Here is a 25,636-nt window from a genome sequence, read left to right as displayed (position 1 = left end):
AACCAAGAAAGGGAATAATAAGGGGAAAAATCGATATAATGTCAGAAAGCAACAGAAAAGAGGAATACAACAGAGAGGGGAGACTAAAAGGCTGGAGACTGAGATGGGGTGGTAAGGAAGGGAAAAAGTGAAGAGAAGTTATAAAGGCTTAAAACATGTTAAAAAACAGGTTTTTTTTTCCCAGAGACAAGGGGTAAAATAAAATCTAAAAAGAGATTCTGCAAAAGTACATAAGATTGTATTGTAGTATTTGTATTTGAAACAGAGTTAGAAAATTGGAATAACATATATGTTAATAGAACATTATAAGGAATGTGTAAAATGTCTAAGATTTAACTAATAGAGTTTAATTAATTAATTTGTTATGGAACATTGTTTTTACCATACTATAAGCTCATTATGTTTTTTATTTTAAGATGTTATGTAGAATGTCCTAAGCAGAATCAGAATGGAAACTATGTATTATTTTAAGTGTTAAATTTGGGGGAAAGATAGAAAGGTGTCATACTTCAACCAGTGATTACAGGAAAAAGTTTGTATTAAAGAGAAAAGATAAATAGATAATTGAAAAAGAACGGACAAAGGATACAAGTATAATTATTTAAATTGAGATTAAATAAATAAAATAGAATTAAGAGAGTGAAAAGAGGGGAGAAGACATATGGAAAATATAGAATGCTAAATAAGATATGAAATAGTATATAAGGTGAGCATGAATTTGATTTATGTCTGTACAAAAAGTTGTAACCCGGGGTTAAGCCGCTTTCTAAAAAGAAGTTTTATGTCTTTATGTTATGTATTTTGTTTGTTTATGTTTGTTTATTGAGAATTAATAATGTTGGATAAGAACATATGAAACAGTAATAATATGAAATATAGTAATATGAAATAGATGAAAGTATAAGTTTAATGAATAAAATTGAACAGAAGTAAAGGAAGAAACAGTGAGAAGTTGGAAAAAGAGTAATAAGATATGAAGCTGAATACATAAGATGCATATTAAATTGTGTTTGTATGGAAATGTGATAATTTAGAATTATGCTGTACTTATAAGATGTTTTATTTGTTTTGTTAAGCAGTTCTTAGAAAAGATGTTCTATGTTCTTATGTTTTATGTTTTGTCTTGTATTGTCTTTGAAAATTAATAAAAATTGTTTAAAAAAAAAAGAAAAAGTTTTGCTAGCATGAACTGTACTTGTGTTTTCATCGAATTTCATCGGGAAAAAAATGTTCCAACATGTGTTTAAAAACTTTAGAAAGCATTGAGGGATCAAACTGAAGGCATATCTTTTCAAATTCACAGTTTTAATGGAATCTCAAGTGCTTTTGAAATACTTTGCAAAGCTCACAACCTTGACTTTAAGAGTAGGCTTCTTCCAAGAAACAACTGGATACATCTTCCAAGTATGATTAGTAGGCATCAACAGCCATGATTTCATCTAATCCTCATTTCTGGCCATCTGCCCTGGTGACCATTCACGACACCACATCATTGTGTAAAACACTGCCAAATGGAAGAATATCTCCTTTGAATTCCACCACACTGTTTCATTAGATAATGGTGGGTTTCAAGATGGGATGGAATTAGAAAACACAATTTTTTTGTTATACCAAGTACATAATTTAATCATGAAAAGAAGACCCAAACTGGAAAAGCAACTAGCATGAAGGATTCAGAGTCTTCAATACCATCAAACTTTCCTTCATTAAATAAATACTCAAATAGCTCAGTGTAGTTAGTCTATATCGTGGATCACAACTGATAATTTTCCAAATTATTGTTCACTAATGGGAAAATATTAACATAGTTTATGAATAACTGGCAATTATTACGGCATCAAATAATTTTTTACAAATTGTTATTTATTTACTGCATATGTGAAATGCGTTTTGCTGCAGAAAAGCAATGCATTAAATAAATAAACAAATAAACAAATTGATTAATTAATTAATTTAAAAAATCTTACTTATTAATTTGCATCTGAACTATTCAGTTCACACCCCTTCTGGAAGTATGATTGAGTCATGGTGGCGCAGTGGTTAGAGTGCAGTATTGCAGACTACTTTTGTTGACTGCTGGCTGCCTGCAGTTTGGCAGTTCAAATCTCACCAGGCTCAAGGTTGACTCACCCTTCCATCCTTCCGGGTGGGTAAAATGAGGACCCAGATTGTTGGGGGCAACATGCTGTAAACCACTTAGAGAGGGCTGTAAAGTACTGTAAAGTGGAGTCTAAGTGCTATTGCTATTGCAGGTTTGTTTTTTGTTTTAATTATCAATGCCCCCTTATTGTGCTTGTGAAAGAATTTGTAACCATAATTATTATACACTTTCCTGAAGCCTAACTAAACTAGACTAGCTAAACTAAACAAACCAACTAAAGTAAATCTATTACACAGAGACAAACATATGTACATGTATAGGAGAGAAAAAAACTTACGGCAGAAGAAATACATAGAAATTCAGTTTGCATAAAGTGTAGGTACATAACCTCAAATCAAAAGTGGACTTATTTTTTTTTGGGGGGGGGGGTATTATTTAGATACATCAAGAACATATATGCAAGAGCATCACAGAGTAGGCATCATGGTGGCATGCAGACACCAAAATCATCAAAATTTGCAACCTGCAATAATACCTTTGGTTGAATTGCTCCAACGGTTACCTTCAGAATAATGGGATAAAGTCAAGAGATTGACACATGAACCACCGGCGCCAGATCCAAAAACAGTTATTCTCAGTGGGTCGCCTCCAAAGAACCCAATATTTTCACTAGTCCATCTCAAGGCCTGAATGAGATCAAGAAGGCCATAATTCCCTTTAGCTGCTTGATCCCCAGTGCTCAAGAAACCTGCAAGTCAAAAGAGAAGAAAGGGGGGAAAAACATTACAACAACAACAATAATAATAATGTATTTTTCAGATTATGGCTGTGTTTTTTTCATCAGGCCAACTACTTTCAAATGTATCAGGAGTAAAGCGCTATGTAAATACACTTTGTTCTTTACCCAATTTGCAACCATTTACAAGTGACTCATCATTCCCACTACAAATCCTTGGGTATTTATTGTAATAACGCTATGTATTATAAATGACTGCAGGCGTTTTTGAAGAAGACAGGCTGATTTCAATACAGAATGGCACACTAACTGACACTTCCTTTGCAATTTGTTTTACAGCTCAGGGAGGCCGTAAATTGAAGCTCATTAGGTATTATTTACATTTCCCATTGAGGGGACACTGAGAAGACTTGTCTGGCTGAGGTTGTTTTAGTTATTTATTTATTTACCTTTAAGATAATAAGGGGAAAGAGCTGGAGGAGCAGAGTGTATCACGTACAGAAATTCCTTTCAATTCCTGACACAAATTTTCTTCTTCAGTTTCCAGCCAGGGAACCAACCCCTGTTGGTTCATACAACATGCTGGATTCAGCTCCAGCTCCCTAGCCATTTTTTCTCTTTCCCAAATTGTGTGGCTTTCTGTAATTTAAAGGCTTCAACTGATGCCATTAGCAAACTTTGTTTAAGAGGCACAGAAAATTGCAAATACTAATCTTTAACCTTACAGTTCATCACTCAAAGCAGAGAACTGGGATTAAATCCTTCCATTTTTCCAGGGGCAAAAGTTCACAAGTTGCTTTATAAAGTACAAGACTCCATAAACCTTTCATTAAGATTTTTTTTCCACTTTCAAATAGCATATTTCTGTTCATAACGGGGTTTAATTAAAGAAACTGGGGAAACAACCTTTAATTATGAGATGAAGAAAAAAAAACATTTAATTCTTTATTAAAAAAACGAGTTGGCATATCTATAATGCCCTTTGCATAATGGGTGATAAGAATGATACCTTATTAATAACTATAATAAAAGAGGAAAAATGAGGTATTTTAGGGCTTTTCTATGTTCTTGGGCTTAGGGAAGAAAATTGCTCTAATAACTTAAGAACTTCAATGACACATAATTACAGTCTACTGGCCCTAAGCATCGGAACACTTTGGTAAAGTTTGTTTTATATCAAAATGGTATATAGCATTGCAAGTAAACAAGCATGTATTGCTGATAAAACCTTCAGTCGAAGAGAAGGAATTCATTTCATGGTTTTGAATGTCTCCCAAAAAAACTTATTTTCACACACGTGACATCTGAGAAATATTTGGAGATATCACAAGACTCACTGATGAACAAACATTGATGTTTACTTTCCAAGATGTTCTTTAGTAAGCGAAGTATGTTTTTTTGATGGCTCAAATCCTGAGAGATAATTTCATCTCCCATAATTTTTATTTACCATTTATTTGTTGGGCTGTCTTATATGTCACTCCATTTCGGAATTATCGGAGTGACTGACAAATAACAACATAGAATTTAAGCGTAAGAAAGTAACAACACCAAGATTATGAGGTGCCCCTCTGCAGACAGCAGAACTTTCAATTGTCTCTAAATCTCTCTCTGAAGAATAACAGAGTTGGAAGGGACCTTGGAGGTCTTCTGGTCCAACCCCCTGCTCAGGCAGGAAACTCTACACCAAAAGTCAGAAATGACTTGGGCTGAATTGCCTAAAGGCTGTTCCAGTTGTTTTGTTGAAAAAAATAAAACTTCTATTTTGTTTTATTTCATTGGACTTGGAGGTGCTATTCAACCGGTTCGCACCTATTCAGGCGAACTGGTAGCAGTTATTTGGCATGGGTCGCTGAACCGGTGGCAATCCCTGGCTGGCCACACCCCCAACGCAGTCGCCCAGTCGCTCACCCCCACCCTGTCCCACTAACCTGCTTTCCAGCTCTGTTCTCCTGTGCAGGACAACAAAAGAAGACCCAGCCAATCAGCTGGGACTCGGGAGGCAGAAAATAGATGGAGGCAGGGCCAATCAGAAGTGGTATTTGCTGGTTCTCTGAACTACTCAAAATTTCCACTACCGGTTCTCCAGAACTGCTCAGAACCTGTTGAATACCACCTCTGATACATAGACAGTGGTATACCTCAATAAGAGGGACTGTACCATTTAAACAACAACACTGTTTAGCATATTGCCCAGGTAACACACTAAGAAGAACCCACAATATCAGAACATGAAAGGATATTCAGATACAAAGCCGTGTAGGCTCTTTCGCAGCTGGGTGTGCATTGAATACAGCATCTGCACTTGTCTTATACTGCCTGCCTCTAGAGGCCCATCAGTTAACCTTCTTCCTCCGGCTCCATCTGGAGCACTCTGAAAGATGTCCTAAGGACAACCCCACAATCATTATTTTGCTTATCCCGTGCAGAGATGACAGATGTATAAAGAAATACACAGCAAAGGTTTAATGCCCATCAAGAGTAAGATAAGCTTCAATAAAAGGAATGAAATAAACTTTTTACAGAAGTCTTAACAATCTGCTGGGGGAAAAAAATCATAGGAAATAATTATCCAGCAAATGGCCTTTTAGACTTGCAGGATTTTATTTTGGAAGCTCACCTTTGTTGAAGGAATAAATGAGATTGGTGGCATAAAGTAGCCCTTGGCTTTATCCATGCATTTATAATTCAGTTACAAAAAAGGTGTTCAACAATCTACTCTGCGTAGGATGTCAGATAACAGATAACAGATAATCAGAGTTGGAAGGGACCTTGTAGGTCATCTAGTCCAACTCGGGAGACCCTACACCATTTCTTTTTTTTTTTTAAACAAGTTTTATTGATTTTACAAACAAACAAACAAGACAAAACATCATTAAACATTAAAAACATAAAACCTCTTTCCATTGTAGATCCTTACAAGGCAGGTAACATATTGCTTTATATCACATACTTATAATTTATCCCATTTCCATATAAACACGTAAATTCCCTTTACCAAATTCCACATTGTTTCTCTTTAATCATTATTCAATCATATTTCCTTTCTGATTTATCTGCTATCCAGTCATCAACTTTATATTTCCCTCTGGCTTGTTTATAATTATTCTCATCTAGTCTTCTTCCGAGATTTTATTATTTAATTCTTAATTAAACACACACACATAAAACACAGACATAAAAACATAAAGCTTTCTTCTAGAAAGTAACTTGGCCCCAGATTACCTCTCTTTTTGTATGGACTCAGTTGTATTCACGCTTTTCTTATATACCATTACCCATCTTATTTACCATTCTATATCTATTATATAACTCCTCTCCACTTTTGCCTCATCTTAATTCTGTTTTATATATTTAATCTTGCTTTTTTTAAAAAAATATTTTTATATCTTTTGTCCATTTCTCCATTTACATCTGTCTCATTTCCAATTTAAGAAAGAATAGTTTCCCCTGGAATCACTAATCGGAGTATGATGCCTTTCTATCATTCCCCTAAGTTAAAATTTAAAATAACACCTAAATCCCAATCAGATTCTGCTTAGTACATTCTACTATTTCAAAAACCAATACTAAAATAATAAATCCATAACAATCAACACATTAATCCATTAAACTCTATATTCAAACTAATATTTTAAACATTCCCTTTAGTATTTTATTAAAACTTATTATCATTCATTATTAAACCTTTTAAAGTTAAACCTTGATATTTTAGCCTTTTATTAGATCTTAAAAGTTCTGGTTATCTACTTATAATACAAATACCACTATTACAATACTCATGTGTACTTTGCAGAATCCCCCTTTTTAAAAAACCCCATATATTACCCATTATCCCTGAAAAAAATTTCCTTATCTCCATCTTGTCTTATATCTTTGTAACTTTTTTCCCCTTTTCCTTTCCTTCTTAGCCCGCCTAAACTTTTTACCCCTCCTCTCAAAACCTCTGTCTTCTTAATTTCCCTTTCTGCATTCCTCTTTCCTTTTGCTTTCTAGCATTCTGTTGTTTTTGCATCTTCTTTTTCTCTTTCATAAATATTTTTTTATTTCTTAAGTCCTTCCTTCTCGCTCCTCTCTTTCTCCTTTCTTTCTTAGTCACACCGTTTAGTTCATTAAAAATGGCTTCTTCTTCCTTGATTTCTTCCAGCTGTTGTTTAATTTGCTGACACATAGCAAGCGCCATATCTAGGAAACAAAGGGCTTCTCCCATAACGTCTTTGCCTTCTTTCTTTGTTTTTAGATATTGTTTTTTTAGTTCATCAAGAGATAGAGCCATTTTAAAGTTTCTTCTTCTCTTTCTGTATCCTCTTCTTAAACCAATCAGTTATTTCAAGGCTTAAAACAGTTCCCAAACGTCCCAAAGTCCCACAGTCATCAAACAGTCCAGGCAGAGTAGAAGCTTCTTCTTTTTACAGTTTCTCTTCTAGGGGTGAAGTCAAATTAGGGAAAGAAAATTCTCTTTATCTTCAAGGCATCTCCTCCAGCAAAATCTTAGAGTAAAAATTTGTTTTCCCAAGCCTCTCCCTTCCCACTTATAACAAAGAAGTTTAGGTTTTACCTTCTACTAAAAGGCTGGTTTCCCTTTTCCATTTGTTAATTCCATAAGGGAGGGAGAGTAACTTCCCCTTTTCGTCACTTTTCTTCGCAGCTAAAAACATCAATCGGGAACAATAGCTTCCAAGTCATTACTTTCCCAGGTGTTAAATATATCCTTAAGGTCCCAGTTCAACCAAGAAAAACTTTCTTTAAAAAAAAAAAAAAAAGAAAACTCCTTCTCCTCCTGCGCATTCTTTATTATCCAATTGCCGGCTTCTTTATGGTGGCCATAAAAGACCACCGCTGGAACCGTCTTGAGAAAAGGGGGTTATTGCCGGCTGGGGGGTTGTGATGCCCTCACTCCCATCCGGATCCCACCTCTCTTCAGCTGCCCCAACAGGGCAGCCTTAGCCTCCAAATCCATCAGGATCGGAGGCACCAAGGCGGCTAGCACAGCAGGAATCGCAGAGAAGGCGAATCCCTGCTGTTAGCAAAGCCGACAACCGGAAGTCCTGGAGACCCTACACCATTTCTGACAGATGGGACTCCAGTCTCTTCTTGAAAGTCTCAAGTGATGGTGCTCCCACAACTTTCAAGGGCAAGCTTTTCCATTGGTTGATAGTTCTCATTGTTAGAAAGTTTCTCCTTATTTCTAGGTTGAATCTCCTTGTTCAGTTTCCATCCATTATTCCTTGTCTGGTCTACAGGTGCTTTAGAAAATAGCCTGACCCCTTTCTCCTGTCTGTGGCAGCTCCTCAAATATTGGAAGACTGCTATCATGTCTCCCCTGGTCCTTTTCTTCACTAGACTAGCCATGCCCAGTTCCTGTAACCGTTCTTTATATGTTTTAGCCTCCAGTCCCCTAATCATCCTGGTTGCTCTTCTCTGTACTTTTTCTAGAGTCTCAACATTTTTTTATAATGTGGTGACCAAAACAGATTGCAGTACTCCAGGTGTGGTCTTACTAAAGCTTTATAGAGTGGTTTTAGTGCCTCACTTGATCTCAGTTGTATCCCTCTATTAATGCAATTTAGGATTGTATTAGCTTTTTGGGCTGCTGCTGCACACTGCTAGCTGCTTGTCCACTAAGACTCCAAGATCCTTCTCACAGTTACTTGACAGGGATGTACTCAAATGCAGTAATTTCCAAGTGAATAGACTATAACACTTAGTGTTATAGAAAGGTATTCCAAGTATGGGTCATTCTCAACTTACAACAGTTTGTTTAGTAACCAAGTTACAGCAGCGCTGTAAAAAGTGACTTATGGCCAGTTTTCACACTTATGACGATTGCCCAATCACATGATCAAAATTCAGATGCTTAGCAACTAACTCATATTTATGACATATTTACAGTGTCCTGGGTTCATGTGATCTCCTTTTATGACCCTCTGATAATAATAGCAAGAGCAAGAACACTTAGACATATATACCATTCCATAGTGCTTTACAGCACCCTAAGAGTGGTTTACAATGTCAGCATATTACCCCCAATAATCTGGGTCCTCATTTTACCAACCTTGGAAGGATGGAAGGTTAAGTGAACTTCAAGCTCCATCAGGATTGAACTCCAGGCTGTGGGCAGAGGTAGCCTGGGATACTGTATTCTTACCACTGTGCCACTAGGGTTGCTATAAGGTTGATCAGGAACACTTCAGCTCAACAGTGGAAAGAGGTCCCAAGGCATTTCCCTCACTTTGTATTCAATCACAACCTCAACAAATCCTAGCAAACATACTTTTCTTACTACCCCCATGGTTTTTCACACCAGTCTAGAATGAACAGCTTTAGCTCTACCAGGGTTAAACCAGTATTCTTCCCTCATTCTGCTACTGGGCTGTTGCTGCTTCAAGGTTTTTTCACCCATTACTTCAGGAGGAAACCAGGCAACTAAATGAAGAGGAATTGTCAGAAGTGATTTTGAAATTTTGTAAATGCAATGTACTCCTGAATACATCTGGATTCTGGTTCCCATTTCTCCCCCAGTCCAGCTACAAATAGAACATCACCCAGAAGCTTTGAACAACATACTTATACAATGAGCGTTTTTCCCCTTCCAGTTAAGTAGATTTAGGATTACAGCCTCAGCCATTATTGCTTTGAAATAAGACTTCTGTACCAGAAAAGAAGCACATTGCATTTCTGCTTAGCATTTTGAGAGGAAAACATCTCAAGAAACCATCCTGGATCAGACTGTAGAGGGATTCTGTACAAATGTAAGAGCACTGTAAATTCAACACTATGTACAGATACCTGTAAACTTCATTGAAGTACATTCCTTATAACCTTAAAGGCCCAAACAGCACTTAAGTTTGGTTGTATATTATTCTGAACAAAGAGCCTCTCCAGTGCCTCCATTTCTCTTAAGCCTCTCCCAAGACCCCGCTTCTCTTAAGTAATTTAGGTGAACAAGAACCTGCTTGATGGAGGACCCCTATGCTCCTTTGACGCTGAAAACTCTGCAACTTGAATACAATTTTTTTTTTTCAGGAGAATCTCATGCTTCAGTCCCTTTCATTTTGTAGAGCGTAAAAGCCCAAAGGTCTATCCTGAGGGTGGCCTTTGAAACTTTTCTTATTGAAGACCTTCGGATCCTCGGATCTAACGTGCCCTCTGTGCAGCCAAATAGCGATGTAGACACACCATTTCCAACCTCCTTGTACGGATCTTGTGTCCCAGTACAACCTACATCAATTATATCAACCTCCCTGGATTCAGCTGCAAAAGTAACCTAGGAGAAACAACCTCGCCTTCGTTTAACATTGGCCAAACTCATTTCCCAGAGGACCGGTTGCTGAGCTTTCTGAACAAGCTGTTTCTCTTTTCTTAAGGGCTTTCCATGAATTGCTTGGGCAGAAAGATTCCTCACTGCCAAGATAGAGGACAAAAAAACAAAACAAAAAAAAGGAGATCTGGGAGAGGATGGGTAGAAAAGATGGCATTTGCTTGAATTTGTTGGCAGTTCTATCGGGTCCTGAAATCCTACGTTGGCAAATAATAGACTCAAAGAAGCTGCACATAAAATCAAATAAATAATATTGCACTAGAGCAGGGGTGCCAATCTCAAGGCCCATGGGCTGGATTTGGCCTACAGGGTGCTTAAATCTGGCCTGGAAATATGAAGGGACTGGCTGGCGGTGCCTCTGGTGGCTAAAAAGGGCCACAGGTGGGCCCCCTGCATCTCGTTTTCACCCTCCATGGCCTCCTGCAACACTTTGTCTGCCGAAACCGGGCCCGAAACCGGGCTGAAAACCAGGCCATGGGGCTGGCAGTGTGCTACAGGAGGCATCCATCACACACCCTTGACACCTCCTGATGCCCCCTCCCTCCCCCTCACTGCTGACCCGCAGAGCAGAACTGCAATGCTGATCTGGCCCTTGAAGAAATCCAGTTTGACACCCCTGCACTAGAGGATATTATCTGATACAACTGTTTTTGAAGAATAGGTTCAGAAAGGGGCAAATTATACCTTTCTTCCTCCAGCTGTTATCTGTCTGGGTCTCTCTCTTTTTCTTTCTCTTTCACACTTTCTGTCTTCATGAGCTTCTAGAACAGTCCTTTCCACAGGAACACACCTACCTTACAAGCATCATAGGTTGATAATGTTGATGCTATATTAGGTTGAGGTCAATAATATATCTTTCTCAACAGAACTACAGTCATTTCCAAAGCTGGATCAAAAAGAAGCCAACATGATAATGAAGTATTTATGATTTCAAAGAAGGCAATCTTTTGAGGCTAAAAGCCAAGATTTTGACTGACAGTATGTGGCATAAGTGAGGATTAAGTCTCAAAATATGAACCTTTGAACCAATCTTCCCCTCTGTCATCCAGGATCAACTCCTTTCCTCCATGCCTCTAAGAAGCAGAATGCAAATGTTGCCATTTGTAGACCCAGCAAGGTTTCCAGACCCCATCAAGGCTTCTACATGTACAGTTGCAGAGGTGGTATTCAGCCGGTTCGGACTGGTTCTGGCATACCGTTAGTGGAAATTTTGAGTAGTTCGGAGAACTGGCAAATGCCACCTCTGGCTGGCCCCGCCCACCTCCATTACCTCTCTTATATTACCTTGTTTTTTTAGCTCAGCTGATTTGCATGTGGACCTCACCTGGGGTGCTCACATTGCAGCACTGGTCAAAAGGGCCCAGCAGAGATTATACTACCTGAGACTTATCAGAAAACAACAACTGGATGAAAAACTGCTGGTGACCTTTTACCGCTGCACTGTAGGGAGTATCTTAACTTACTGCATCTCTGTATGGTTTGCCAATTGCACAGTGGCAGATAGGACAGCACTCCAGAGGGTTAATGTCATTGCCCAGAAGATCATTGGTTGCCCTCTACCCTCTTTGGAAGAGCTTTATAGCTCCTGCTGCCTTTAGAAAGTTCAAAACATTCTCAAAGATCCATCTTATCTTGGGCACCCTTTTTTTAAAAAAAACTATTACTATCTGGCAGACAGTACAGGATAATAAAAACAAGGACAAATAGGCTGAAAAACAGCTTTTATCCCAGGGCAGTAGCTCTGTTGAATTCTACTGTATAGTGCAGTGTTGGTATGGTGTCAGGGGTTTTCAATTCAATGTGTGGAGTATGAAGAATGTGTGTTTGTGCTTATTTTCATGGTCATGAGGTGTACTAAAGATGGTGTTTGATTTCATTGTACGAGGTGCAATGACAATAAAGTAAACTAAAATCAAAGGTGCTTTTCCAAACAGCAACTGTATTTTCTTGGTAACCAAGAAAGTCCAATTGCCGCTTGGAAAAGCATATTTGGGACAGATGTATCCCATAAACTGCACCATTGGCTGATATCTACCAAATCAGAGTTAGGAAATTCAAACTGTTTGATTTATTGATGGATATTCCACACTTCTTAACTGCCCATCTCTGTTACAGATTCCAGTCACTGGGTTTGGATTGTTGTGTTTGTGTGTGTGTTGTGTGTGTATGAGAGAGAGATGTGGCCTATTAAATTCACATCCATTCTGTTCTCACAACAGTGGCAAAATCACTTGGGGAGCAATGATGTATTGTAGTCTTCTTTTGTCCAGTTACAGCCTTTTAGTTTGTATTTAAACAGCTGCTTTAGAAAAGAGGCAGATTGCAAATGTAAATTCATGTACCTAGTTCAATTGTGTTCAACTCCTAGAGTATTTTTGGATATAAGTCATTCATGCTGACTTATATAGGTTTTCCCAGAGCCCTCTGAAAGATATTGCACCATAATGAATGAATACATAAGAGTAAAAAAAAATTACCCTGTTCCACTGAGCAATTCTTCAGATGTGGTCCATAGCAATATTTCTGTCTCTGTGGATAAAATGCAGGAGCTCTACCCCCACCCCCACCCCCATACACACACTTTAAAGAAACTTGGCAACAAATTTGTCTTTTATCAAAAATCTTGCCGTGTTGGTGGTTGCTCAATTTTCACTTAAAGAGAATGGGAATCACTTTTCATAAAGCAGGGGAGTAGATAAAGCATTGATTCAATTTCAACCTCTCTCATTTTTTAAAAAAAATCACAGAGATAGAGCTTTATTGTAAAAAAAAAAAAGATTTAAAAGAAGTGTGCAATGGATTGAAATCATGCTGCTCATCCCTGTTGCTAGCAAAGAAAGATAGTAGTAGCACGAAAAAATATCTGATCTCAAATGAATGGATCTGCATATGTCCTTAAAAACCTCCTTCCAGGGAGTGGTGTCCCCCCCAAAAATTCAAGCTGTTGCATGCAACCATATGAGTGGAGCCTCATCTTTTAAAATGTGCATTGAACATGAACATGCATGTTAAAAAAAAATCCCAGGGTTTTAATTCTGAAGGTTGCAACTTGGCTTTTTTGGCTTCTCCTCCATTGGTATTTGTTTCTCCTTCATGGTCCTCCCCAGTTTATGAGATGCCTTTTCTCTGATGGTCCACAAATCATAAATAACTTGCCTAGAGACACAGATACCTTCCATCCTTTCTGATGGAAACAATGTTCTCTAACGTTCCCCCTGTGGTAAATTCTGTGATGTCCTCCTAAATATGTTTACAAATAAAGCTGTGCATGCTCCAAAATACAGAAGAGAATGCAGAATTGTTATGTCCCTGGAACTTGCAAGAGTTCCCACCCAGGTCTGCTCACGCTGCGGGGGCGTTTGCTGTCCCTCATTGGCTGGTTTCCCCCAGCAGCCGGCTATAAAAGCAGGCTGCGGGGTTCAACCAGTCGCTGATCGCTGCGAGCCAGTTCCAGGCTTGGCAAGCACGTTCAGTCCTTTATTATCCTAATAAAGTATTGTTGCATCCATGCCCTGGTTCAGCCTCTCATTGCTCAACTACAACACTGGCGACGAGGATGGGATGGCTACCAGAGGCAAACCGCAACAGCTGAATCACTAACCCGCTGATCCGCAGCCGCGCAGTCAGAGAGCTCGGTCGGCAGACAAGCGAAAGTGAGAAGCGTCTGTAGCCGCTTTTGGTAGCAAGCTACAGGGAAAGTGTAGCGCTGCGAGCCGCAGCCGCTCAAAACAAAGGCGCGAAATTCAAACGGCTGTCGTTTGAATTTCCTTACAGAACACAGCGCGGTGCTGTGTTTCTTTTGAAATCACTGACGCCTACGCAGGCGCCAAATTCAAAGCGGTGCCAAACAGCCGTTGCCGCTTACCGCGTGTAAACCCAGAGAGAGAACGGGAGGCGCGGAGCCTCCCCAGAGCTGTAATCACTTGCCTGCCTAGGCACAAGAGTTTTTTTTTTTCTTTCCTCCATTGTTGTCCCAGAGAGATTCCATAGCAGTTAGCCACTAAATTCTCAACATGAACTCCAACCCAGCCTTCCCATCGTTCAAGCCGGATGAGGAGAAATGGGAGTCATACAAGAATCGTTTTAACCACTACATCGACGCCATTGGGCTGGCTGATGCAGGGGAGCACCGAAAAAAATCATATTTCCTGATCTACTGCGGAGCCATCGTCTTTGATACTGCCACAGCACTCGTGGCTCCACGTGAGTTAAAAAACGTCCCCTGGACAGAACTGTTAGAAATCCTTACTAACCACTATTCTCCTAGACCCTCACAGATTGCCAGACGGTTCACCTTCCAAATGAGGAAGCAATCAGACAAAGAGACTATCAACCAGTACATGGCTGCCCTCAGGACTGCAGCACTCCATTGTGGGTTTGGGAGCTACCTGGATGACATGCTCCTCGATCAGCTAGTCTGCGGGGTCAAGGATCTTCACCTCCAAAGGCGCCTACTCGCTAGGAAGGACCTCAACCTCGCTCAAGCCGCCGAGGAAGCCCTGGCAGCGGAGCTGGCAGCACACTCAGCCACCGAGATCCAAGGTCCTGTTTCCAAACAAATTGCAGTTTCCGTCCACTCTGAAGAGGTGGTCATCGAGGAGGATCCCAGTGATGCGGCCGACATCCACCGCCTCGCCCACACCAGACACCCGCAGGTAGGAGCCAAGCAAGAAAGCATCAGTCCACCCAAGCACATCACCCTGTGCCTATCCTGTGGTGGATCTCACCTGAGGGCCACCTGCAAATTCAAGGGAGCCACCTGCAACAGTTGCCACAAAAAGGGGCACATCGCCAGAGTCTGTCAAGCCGCTCAAAACTCGGCACAAAGGGTCCCTTCCTTTTCACATTCTGGACCCCAAAGGCAAGTATTGAACTGTCGCACTCGCCACCATGCTAAGCACGCTTGCCATGCCATTAGTAAAATCTCTCTCTCCGTTTTATTAGAAGGTAAACCTTGTCGCATGGAGGTTGACACGGGGTCAGCGCTCTCAATTATCTCTTGGAGCACCCTCAAGAAACTACAGCCCAGTCTATCCAGAAACCGGCTCCAGAAGTGCCAGCTTAGCCTGAAGGACTACCAGGGGAAGGACATTCCTATAATCGGCAGAGGCAAGTTTCTTGTTAATTTTAAAACTTTCAAAGGCCACCTACCTCTAGTGGTAGTTAACGGCAACCTCCCTACACTCTTGGGGCTTGATTGGTTCCCCCACCTCAGCCTAGGGTTAACAGGAGTCCATGCTGTCTCAACCTCTGACACTGACTCCTTATTCGCTGACTACTCAGACGTATTCAGCAATGAGCTGGGGTGTTATAACGGTACCCCTATCTCATTCTCAGTCGACCCCCAAGCAGTCCCAATCCGGTTGAAACCTCGTAGAGTTCCATTCGCTATTCGGCCTAAATTGGATGCGGAACTGGATAAATTATTAAAACAAGGGGTCATTGAGCCAACAGATTTCGCCAAATGGGAGACGCCCATTGTCACACCCCTCAAAAAAGACGGTAGCCTGAGAATTTGTTCAGACTACAAAACCACAATTAACCGTTTTTTACAAGTTAGCGCTTACCCAGTACCCGTCATTCAACATTTATTGCACACTTTTGAACCTGGCAACATTTTTGCCAAATTGGACATGTCACAAGCGTATCAACAGTTTCCTGTTGACAATCAAACAGCCGAACTTCAAACCATTGTCACCCACAGGGGTGCTTTCTGGTGCAAGCGTCTCCAATTTGGCGTAAGTGTTGCTCCAGGCATTTTCCAATCCCTCATGGAGCGGATATTGCAGGGCCTCCCTGGTGTAGTACCCTACTTCGACGACATTTTGGTCTCGGCCAGGGACAGACCCCAACTCTTCCAGAGAGTTCGAGCAGTGCTAGAGAGGTTCAGACAGCATGGCCTCAAGTTAAAAAGGGAAAAATGTGCCATTGCCACTAGACAGGTGGACTTTCTGGGTTATAAAATTGACGCCTCAGGCATTCACCCCCTGGAGTCCAAGGTTAAGGCAATTCACGAGGCACCCACACCAACCTCCAAAGCAGAACTGCAGGCCTTTTTTGGGATTATTGAATTTTTACGCATCATTTCTGCCCCACAAAGCATCAGTGGCAGAACCCCTGCACAGACTTTTGGATAAAAATCATCTTGGCACTGGGGACACAAGGAAGACACCGCTTTGCAGCAGTCAAGTCACTACTCACTTCAGATGCAGTCCTTATTCAATTTGACCCTAACCTTCCATTAGTACTGGCAGCTGACGCATCCCCTTTTGGAATTGGGGCAGTGTTAAGCCACAGGCTCCCCAATGGCTCCGAGGCCCCCATTGCCTTCTTTTCCAGGACGCTCTCTGCAACAGAGCGCAATTACAGTCAAATCGATAAGGAAGCTTTAGCAGCTGTCGCAGCAGTGAAGAAATTTCATGAATTTCTTTTTGGCCACTTTTTCGAGCTAGTCACGGATCACAAGCCTCTCCTGGGTCTCCTAGCAGGAGACAAACAGACTCCCCAAGTGCTGTCCCCCAGGATGACGAGGTGGACCTTTTCCTAGCAGCGTACTCGTATAAACTCATACATCGTCCAGGAAAAACATTATCCCACGCAGACGCCTCAGCCGCTGCCCCCTGCCTGCTCCAGCTGAAGACCCTGCCCGGTCCACGCTATCTTCGAGGTCACCCAGCTTGACCTTCCCATCACTGCCCTTGACATCGCCTCCAAATCCAAGGCAGACAAAACGATCGCCCAGGTACTGGACTGGGTGGGGAGGGGGTGGCCGGGTAATAACATTGAAACCAAATTCACGCCTTTTAAGACCCGTCAACAGGAGTTATCGAGCTTGCAGGGCTGTTTGCTGTGGGGCACCAGTGGTCATCCCGACCTCACCGCACCCGAGTCTTGGAGGCATTACACAAGGGCCACCCTGGCATCGTCCAGGATGAAGGCGTTGGCACGCAGCTACGTCTGGTGGCCAGGCCTCGGCGATGACATCATCAGATGGGTAAGCTCTTGCCGTCCCTGCCAAGAATCCCGACCATCCCCTCAATCGCCTCCCCACAAAGTGGGAAAGCGCCAGCGCACCTTGGTCCAGGATTCACATTGACTTGGCGGGCCCGATTCACGGCAAAATGTTCTTGGTGGTCGTGGATTCTTACTCAAAGTGGATTGATGTGGCCCAACTATCCACGACCACCACACAAGCAGTTACTAAGGTGTTGACCCGCCTGTTCGTAACACACGGGTTACCAGACTCTATTGTTTCCGACAATGGCCCCCAGTTTGCCTCAGCCGAGTTCAGCCGTTTCGCCGCTAACCTGGGCATCCGCCACATCTTCACGGCTCCCTTTCATCCTGCCAGCAACGGTTTGGCAGAGAGAGCCGTTAGGACCACTAAAGAAGCATTAGCAAGGTTCAGCAAGGAAGACTGGCACCACAGACTCTCCCGTTTCTTGCTGAGCCAGCACTCAACCCCGTGCACAGTCACCAATAAATCACCGGCTGAACTCCTGATGGGTAGACGCCTGCGAACAGTGCTGGACAGGCTTCACCCTAATTACTGCCCTGACTCTCCCCTCGCTTCAACGTCGGGGGTTAGACATTTTGTCTTACAGGAACCTGTGTTCGCAAGAAACTACGCTGGAGACCCCTTGTGGATCCCAGGAGAGGTCGTGGCCATCACTGGCCCCAGGTCGTACCAAGTCAGACTGGAGGATGGCCGCATCTGGAAAAGGCACCTGGACCAGCTACGGAGGCGCCACGGTACCTTCGCCAACGTTGACGCTTGGGCGCAGATCAGTCCACGGCCGATGCATCAACCATACATCAACACCAGCACCGGTGACCCGTTACCACCTCCAGCCGAGTCGGGGAGTCTGGACATGGTCCGTGACCGTCTGATGACCGACCAACCCGAATCAGCAGACGAAGACGCATCTCCATCGACCAGCTCTACGACTCCCGAACCAACGCAGACCGATGAGCAAGTTCGCGATTCCCCACCGGTCCAACCTTCCGTTACAGACTCTGAGTTACCTGACAACCCACCTGAATTGCGCCGTTCAGGGCGCCAGCACAGACCACCCGCTTATTTAAATGACTATGCGTGTTCGCATCTGGGGGGAAGGGGTGTTATGTCCCTGGAACTTGCAAGAGTTCCCACCCAGGTCCGCTCACGCTGCGGGGGCGTTTGCTGTCCCTCATTGGCTGGTTTCCCCCAGCAGCCGGCTATAAAAGCAGGCTGCGGGGTTCAACCAGTCGCTGATCGCTGCGAGCCAGTTCCAGGCTTGGCAAGCACGTTCAGTCCTTTATTATCCTAATAAAGTATTGTTGCATCCATGCCCTGGTTCAGCCTCTCATTGCTCAACTACAACAAGAATAACAAAGTTGGAAGAGAACATGAGGGTTTTCTAATCCAACATTTTCCCCCAAAGGAGACCCTATACCTTTCTGGACAAATAGCTATCCAGTCTCTTCTTGAAAATCTTCACCAATGGAGCACCCACAACTTCCAGAGTAAGCCAGTCCACTGTTTTGGTTCAAGGAGAGTAAGATTGGGGCTATTCAAATCCCATGAAGGCAAATGCTTCTTGGATCTCATCAGATGACATTCTTTAATAGGTAAGGCCTGGAGCGTGTCACTACTGAACATGACATGTAAAAACAAAGAGAGGGAGATAATCTGCAATAATTAAGTGCAAAGCCGTGTATTATTTTGTAGGTGATAACCAGCACCTTGAACTACATATCCCAGAGCTTCCTGATATGAGTGAAGTTGGCAAAGCAGGGATATTACATGGATATCCCATGGCATGGCTTACCCATTACAGCTTGCACTGAGGTGTTGTGGACCATGACTGACTTCTAGAAGTGCATCTTGGTCCAGGAATTGGCAAAATTGGCCCTTACCACATGGATATGAAAGAATAAGCAACAGTTGATTGGGCAGTAGAGTGAAGGATCCCCTCTACTTATTTCAGAATGAAAGGAAAAAACACTTCCTAATAAGTGAGCAAAATGGGCCCTAAGATAGACTCTCAGTCACCTTAACTAGATTTGTATAGTCAGAGTCCAAATGCTGAGTGATCTGTCTGAGCAATTTTATGTGATACCAAGAATATTGTATTCTTGGTGTTGCAATAGTTAACAGTGTAGTACTGCAGGCTACTTCTGCTGACTGCCTGCAATTGGGCAGTTCAAATCTCACCAGGCTTAAGGTTGACTCACCCTTTGTTATGTCCCTGGGACTCTCCACAGTCCCCACTCAGGTCCACTCAAGTTGTGGGGGGCGTTACTGCCTCCCCATTGGCTGACCACCCCAGCAGCCGGCTATATAAGCAGGCTGCGGGGTTCGGTTAGCTGCTGGTTGTTGCGAGCCCGTTCCAGGCTGGCGAGCTCAATCAGCCCTTTATTTCTGATAATAAAGTATTCGTTGTTTGAAATGCCCTGGTTAAGTCTCTCATTCCTCCGAACTTAACACTGGCGACGAGGATGGGATCGTTTCCAGAGGCATAACGCGACCGCTGAGTCACTAGCCGCTGATCCCCAGCTAGAGAGAGAGAGCGATCAGCCGGCAACGAAAGCGAACTAGTGAAAGTGAGAGAAACGCCTGTAGCCATTTTGCTAGCCTGCAGCGAACGCTGAGCCGCAGCCAGAGAGAAAGCGGTCAGCGAACTAATGAAAGTGAGAGAAACGCCTGTAGCCGTTTTGCTAGCCTGCTACAGAAGGAAGTGTAGCGCTGCGAGCCGCAGCCGCTCATTCTAAAAGGCGCGAAATTCAAACGGCTGTCAGTTGAATTTCCCGTCAAGTAACAGCGCGGTGCTGTATGCTGAAATCACTAATGCCCACACAGGCGCGAAATTCAAAAACGCTGCCAACGGCCGTTGCAGCCAAAACACCAGCAGTCCCAGAGAGAGAATTGAGAGTTGTAAAAACACCTCTCCAGAGCTGAAGTCACTTGCCTATCGCTGACACAAAAAACCTTCCTGCTGCTACCCAGAGAGATTTTCTCAACAGGTCATCTAACGAGGATTTTGTCATGAACTCCCACCCAGCCTTCCCATCGTTCAAACCGGATGAGGAGAAGTGGGAGTCATATAAGAATCGTTTTAACCATTACATCGACGCCATAGGGCTGGCTGATGCTGGGGAGCACCGGAAAAAATCATTTTTTCTGAGCTATTGCGGGGCCATCGTCTTCGACACTGCCACAGCCCTGGTAGCTCCACGTGAGTTAAAAAACGTCCCCTGGACCGAACTATTAGAAATCCTCACTAACCATTATTCTCCTAGACCCTCACAGATTGCCAGGAGGTTCACCTTCCGCATGAGGAAGCAGACTGAAAAAGAGTCTATCAACCAATACATGGCTGCCTTGAGGACTGCAGCACTCCATTGCGGGTTCGGGAGCTACCTTGATGACATGCTCCTCGATCAGCTCGTATGCGGGGTCAAAGACCTCCATCTCCAAAGACGTCTATTGGCCAAGAAGGACCTCAACCTCGCCCAAGCCGTCGAGGAAGCCTTGGCAACAGAGTTGGCTACCCAATCAGCCACGGAAATCCAAGGCCCCGTGCACAAACAACCCGCTGCCACCATCCATTCAGAAGAGGTGGTCAACACAGAGGATTCCAGCGACCAGGCTGACATCCACCGCCTTGCTCAGGCCAGACAACCACAGGTAGGAGCCAGGCAAGAAAGCAGCCATCCGCCTAAGCACATCACCCTGTGCCTGTCCTGTGGCGGATCTCATCCAAGGGCCACCTGCAAGTTCAAGGGAGCCACCTGCAACAATTGCCACAAAAAGGGGCACATCGCCAGAGTCTGCCAAGCTGCTCGCTGTCCCACGCACGGGGGCCCCTCCTCCTTTTCACAATCTGGTCCACAAAGGCAAGTACTAAACTGTCGCACTCGCCATTTTGCTAAACATACCTGCAATGCCATTAGTAAAATCTCACTCTCTGTCCTATTAGAAGGTAAACCATGTCGTATGGAAGTTGACACGGGGTCAGCGCTCTCAATTATTTCTTGGAACACCCTCAAGAAGCTACAGCCCAAGCTATCCAGGAACCAACTCCAGAAGTGCCAACTCTCCTTGAGGGACTACCAGGGGAAGGACATTCCGGTGCTCGGCAAAGGCAAGTTCCACGTTAATTTTAAAGCTTTCAAAGGTTACCTGCCTCTAGTGGTAGTTAGCGGCAATCTCCCCTCTCTATTGGGGCTTGATTGATTTCCCCATCTCGGCCTAGGGTTAACAGGAGTCCATGCTGTCTCCACCTCTGACACTGACTCCTTATTCGCTGACTACTCAGACGTATTCAGCAATGAGCTGGGATGCTATAACGGTACCCCCATCTCATTCTCAGTAGACCCCAGGCAGTTCCAATTAGACTAAACCCCGCAGAGTCCCATTTGCCATCCGGCCTAAACTGGATGCGGAGCTGGACAAGTTATTGAAGCAAGGGGTCATTGAACCAACAGACTTCGCCAAGTGGGAGACGCCAATCGTCACCCCCTCAAGAAGGATGGCAGTCTGAGAATTTGCTCGGACTATAAAACCACAATCAACAAATTTTTACAAGTTAGCGCTTACCCAGTCCCTGTCATTCAGCATCTATTACACACTTTTGAACCCGGCAACATTTTCGCCAAGTTGGACATGTCTCAAGCGTATCAGCAGTTCCCTGTTGACAATCAAACAGCCGAACTGCAAACCATCGTCACCCACAGGGGTGCCTTCCGCTGCAAGCTTCTCCAATTTGGCGTGAGCGTTGCCCCGGGCATTTTCCAATCCCTCATGGAGCGCATACTTCAGGGCCTCCCTGGCGTAGTACCCTACTTCGACGACATTTTAATCTCGGCCAGGGACAGACCCCAACTCTTCCAGAGAGTTCGAGCAGTGTTAGATAGGTTTAGACAGCATGGGCTCAAATTAAAAAGGGAGAAATGTGCCATTGCCACTAGACAGGTGGACTTTCTGGGCTATAAAATTGACGCCTCAGGTATTCACCCCCTGGAGTCCAAGGTTAAGGCAATCCATGAAGCACCCACACCATCAACCAAAGCAGAGTTACAAGCCTTCTTAGGGTTATTGAACTTTTACGCATCATTCCTGCCCCATAAAGCTTCAGTAGCTGAGCCTCTCCACAGGCTCTTAGATAAAAACTCTCCTTGGCACTGGGGTCACAAGGAAGACACTGCTTTTCACGCAGTCAAATCGTTACTCACTTCTAACGCAGTACTTATTCAGTTTGACCCCATCTTCCACTAGTGTTGGCAGCTGACGCATCCCCTTCGGGATTGGAGCTGTTTTAAGCCACAGACTACCAAATGGCTCCGAGGCACCAATCGCCTTCTTTTCTAGAACCCTCTCGTCAACAGAGCGGAACTATAGCCAGATAGACAAGGAGGCTTTAGCTGCCTTAGCAGCAGTTAAGAAATTTCATGAATTCCTGTTCGGCCACTCTTTCGAACTAGTCACGGATCATAAGCCTCTCCTGGGTCTCCTGGCCGGCAACAAACAAACCCCACAAGTGTTGTCCCCAAGAATGATGAGGTGGACCCTATTCTTGGCAGCCTATTCGTATAAACTCATACACCGCCCAGGAAAAACCTTAAGCCACGCAGACGCTCTCAGCCGCTGCCCCTGCCTGCTCCAGCTGAAGACCCGGCCCCAGTCCACGCTATCTTTAAGGTCACCCAGCTCGACCTTCCTGTCACTGCTCTCGACATCGCCACCAAATCCAAAAAGGACAAAACGGTTGCCCAGGTACTGGACTGGGTGAGAAGGGGGTGGCCGGGCACGAGTATTTCTAACGAATTCACACCCTTTAAAATACACCAACAAGAATTATCTAGTTTGCAGGGCTGTTTGCTGTGGGGCACCAGAGTGGTCATCCCGGCCCAACTGCGCACCCGAGTCTTGGAAGCACTACACGAGGGCCACCCTGGCATCGTCAGGATGAAGGCGTTGGCACGAAGCTACGTGTGGTGGCCTGGCCTCGATGACGACATCAACAAATGGGTAAGCTCGTGTCAACCCTGCCAGGAGTCTAGACCATCCCCTCCAATCACCACCCCCACAAAGTGGGAAAGCGCCAACGCACCCTGGTCCAGACTGCACATTGACTTAGTGGGTCCAGTTCACGGCAGAATGTTCTTGGTGGTGGTGGACTCATACTCTAAGTGGATTGATGTGGCCCAACTATCCACCACCACCACTCAAGCAGTCACCAAGGTATTGACCCGCCTGTTCGTGACCCACGGGCTTCCAGACTCCATAGTTTCTGACAACGGCCCCCAGTTTGCCTCAACAGAGTTCAGCCGTTTCGCCGCAAACCTGGGCATCTGTCACATCTTCACGGCTCCCTTTCACCCCGCCAGCAACGGGTTGGCGGAGAGAGCCGTTAGAACCACGAAGGAAGCATTGGCCAGATTCGGCAAAGAAGACTGGCACCATAGACTATCCCGTTTCTTGCTGGGTCAACACGCAACCCCGTGCACAGTCACTAATAAATCCCCAGCCGAACTACTGATGGGCAGACGCCTAAGAACTGTGTTAGATAGACTTCACCCTAATTACTGCCCTGACTCACCCCTCGCTTCTTCAGCAGGGAACAGAGGTTTTGTTTTGCAGGAGAGTGTCTTCGCGAGAAACTATGCGGGAGACCCACTTTGGATCCCTGGAGTGGTCATTGCCATCACCGGTCCCAGGTCATACAAAGTCCAGTTAGATGACGGCCGCATCTGGAAGAGACACCTGGACCAGCTTCGTAAGCGCCCTAGTCACTACGCCCTGCGCAGAGCCACGGGCACAGCCCAGCACACAGGCACCAAGCCAGACTCCCTTCAACTTCAGCCCGGAAGATACTCACCACCTCCACGTGAGTCACTGAGCGAGGAGTCTGACAGAGACCACGCAGAGGGTATGTCACCCGAACCAACGGACGAGGACACACCGTTACCAGTCGGCTGTTCTACCCCCAGACCAACGCAGTCCGCTGAGCACGCCCGCGTTTCCTCACCAGTTCAACCATCTCCCTCGGGTTCTGGGCCAGTGGTCAACGCACCCGAGCTACGTCGCTCAGAGCGCCAGCACAGACCTCCGGCTTATTTGAACGATTACTCATGTTCACATCTGGGGGGAAGGGGTGTTATGTCCCTGGGACTCTCCACAGTCCCCACTCAGGTCCGCTCAAGTTGTGGGGGGCATTACTGCCTCCCCATTGGCTGACCACCCCAGCAGCCGGCTATATAAGCAGGCTGCGGGGTTCGGTTAGCTGCTGGTTGTTGCGAGCCCGTTCCAGGCTGGCGAGCTCAATCAGCCCTTTATTTCTGATAATAAAGTATTCGTTGTTTGAAATGCCCTGGTTAAGTCTCTCATTCCTCCGAACTTAACACCCTTCCATCCAGGGGTGGGATTCTACCAGTTCTGTCTGGCTCTGTAGAACCGGTAGCTCTGAAGAGCAGCAGACATAGAACCGGTTCTATGTCTGCTGATGTTTTGGCCCACCCGCTCACCTGGGCTCTTGCCTGACCTTTATTTCCTGCTTTTTCGACCTCAGCTGCTGTGCAAGGCACAGCTGCAGTTGAAAAAGCAGGAAAAAAGTGCTGTTTCAAACACTGCTTCTCTGCACGCAGCACTGCTCAGCTGTCTAGGCAGCAAGCTGATGACGATTTACAGGTGCTCGCGCAGTGTGCAGGGAAGCACATTGTAAATCACTGAACCTCGTAAATCACCGAACCAGTAGTTAACCCTGCCAGATCCCACCCCTGCTTCTATCCTTCCAAGATAAGTAAAATGAGGACCCTGATTGTTGGGGGCAATAGGCTGACTCTGTAAACCATTTAGAGAAGGCTGTAAAACACTGTGAAGTGGTATATAAGTCTAAGTGCTATTGCTATTCTTCACAGCAGCCCTGAATTCACTATTTTTCTTCCATGGTGTTCTAGATGTGTCTTCTGCTGTTTCAACTGCTATTGTTATACCTTTCTCCTATTGAGAATGCTGTTCTAAAACACTCTGTTGAAACCAATTTCCTCTCTCTTTCATTTCCTTTCTAATTCTCCACAATAATTTAAGCAAGTAGAAGATGTCAAACAGTACTCCCATATTCAGAGAGGAAGGGAGAGAAAATGAGAGAGAAGTGGGACTGAGAAAGGTTTCAGTTCCATTCCAGTTAATTGAAGTTAGAATAATTCCAGCTACATGTGTGCGAATTACACATTGGTGCCCTTCAATTAAGGAATAATAGTCATAAAAAGTAATTTATACTCATAGATTAGATCTCGCCTATGAAAAATTACCAGTTAACTCAAAGTAGGCCTCTGGAGTACTAGCAAGTAATTTCGGAAGGATGTCATTGCAATTGTTTCCTTTCCTATTTTATTCTTTTCTTATCTACATCCTCTGAGGCAACTTTCCAATTCTCATAGAAACATTAAGCGGCCTGCACTATATACCATCTGTTTTCCAAATAGGTGTTAGTTA

The 25,636-nt window shown here is 44.2% G+C and overlaps 1 protein-coding gene across 2 annotated transcripts in view; it reads right to left on the bottom strand.

Moving 5' to 3' along the window:
- Positions 1-25,636, bottom strand: part of NLGN1 (neuroligin 1) — a 549,479-nt gene that overhangs the window by 10,052 nt on the left and 513,791 nt on the right. For both annotated transcript variants that reach the window (XM_087933470.1, XM_087933471.1), the window contains one exon: positions 2,637-2,849. In XM_087933470.1, coding sequence (XP_087789596.1) covers positions 2,637-2,849 — 213 coding nt within the window. The remainder of the gene's footprint in view (positions 1-2,636; positions 2,850-25,636) is intronic.

This window comes from Pseudonaja textilis, chromosome 4 (genome assembly GCF_049901715.1).
Source record: "Pseudonaja textilis isolate UNSWEBS1 chromosome 4, rPseTex1.2, whole genome shotgun sequence".
In the NCBI taxonomy this organism is placed as follows: domain Eukaryota; kingdom Metazoa; phylum Chordata; class Lepidosauria; order Squamata; family Elapidae; genus Pseudonaja; species Pseudonaja textilis.
This window is presented reverse-complemented; position numbering and strand designations above follow the sequence as displayed.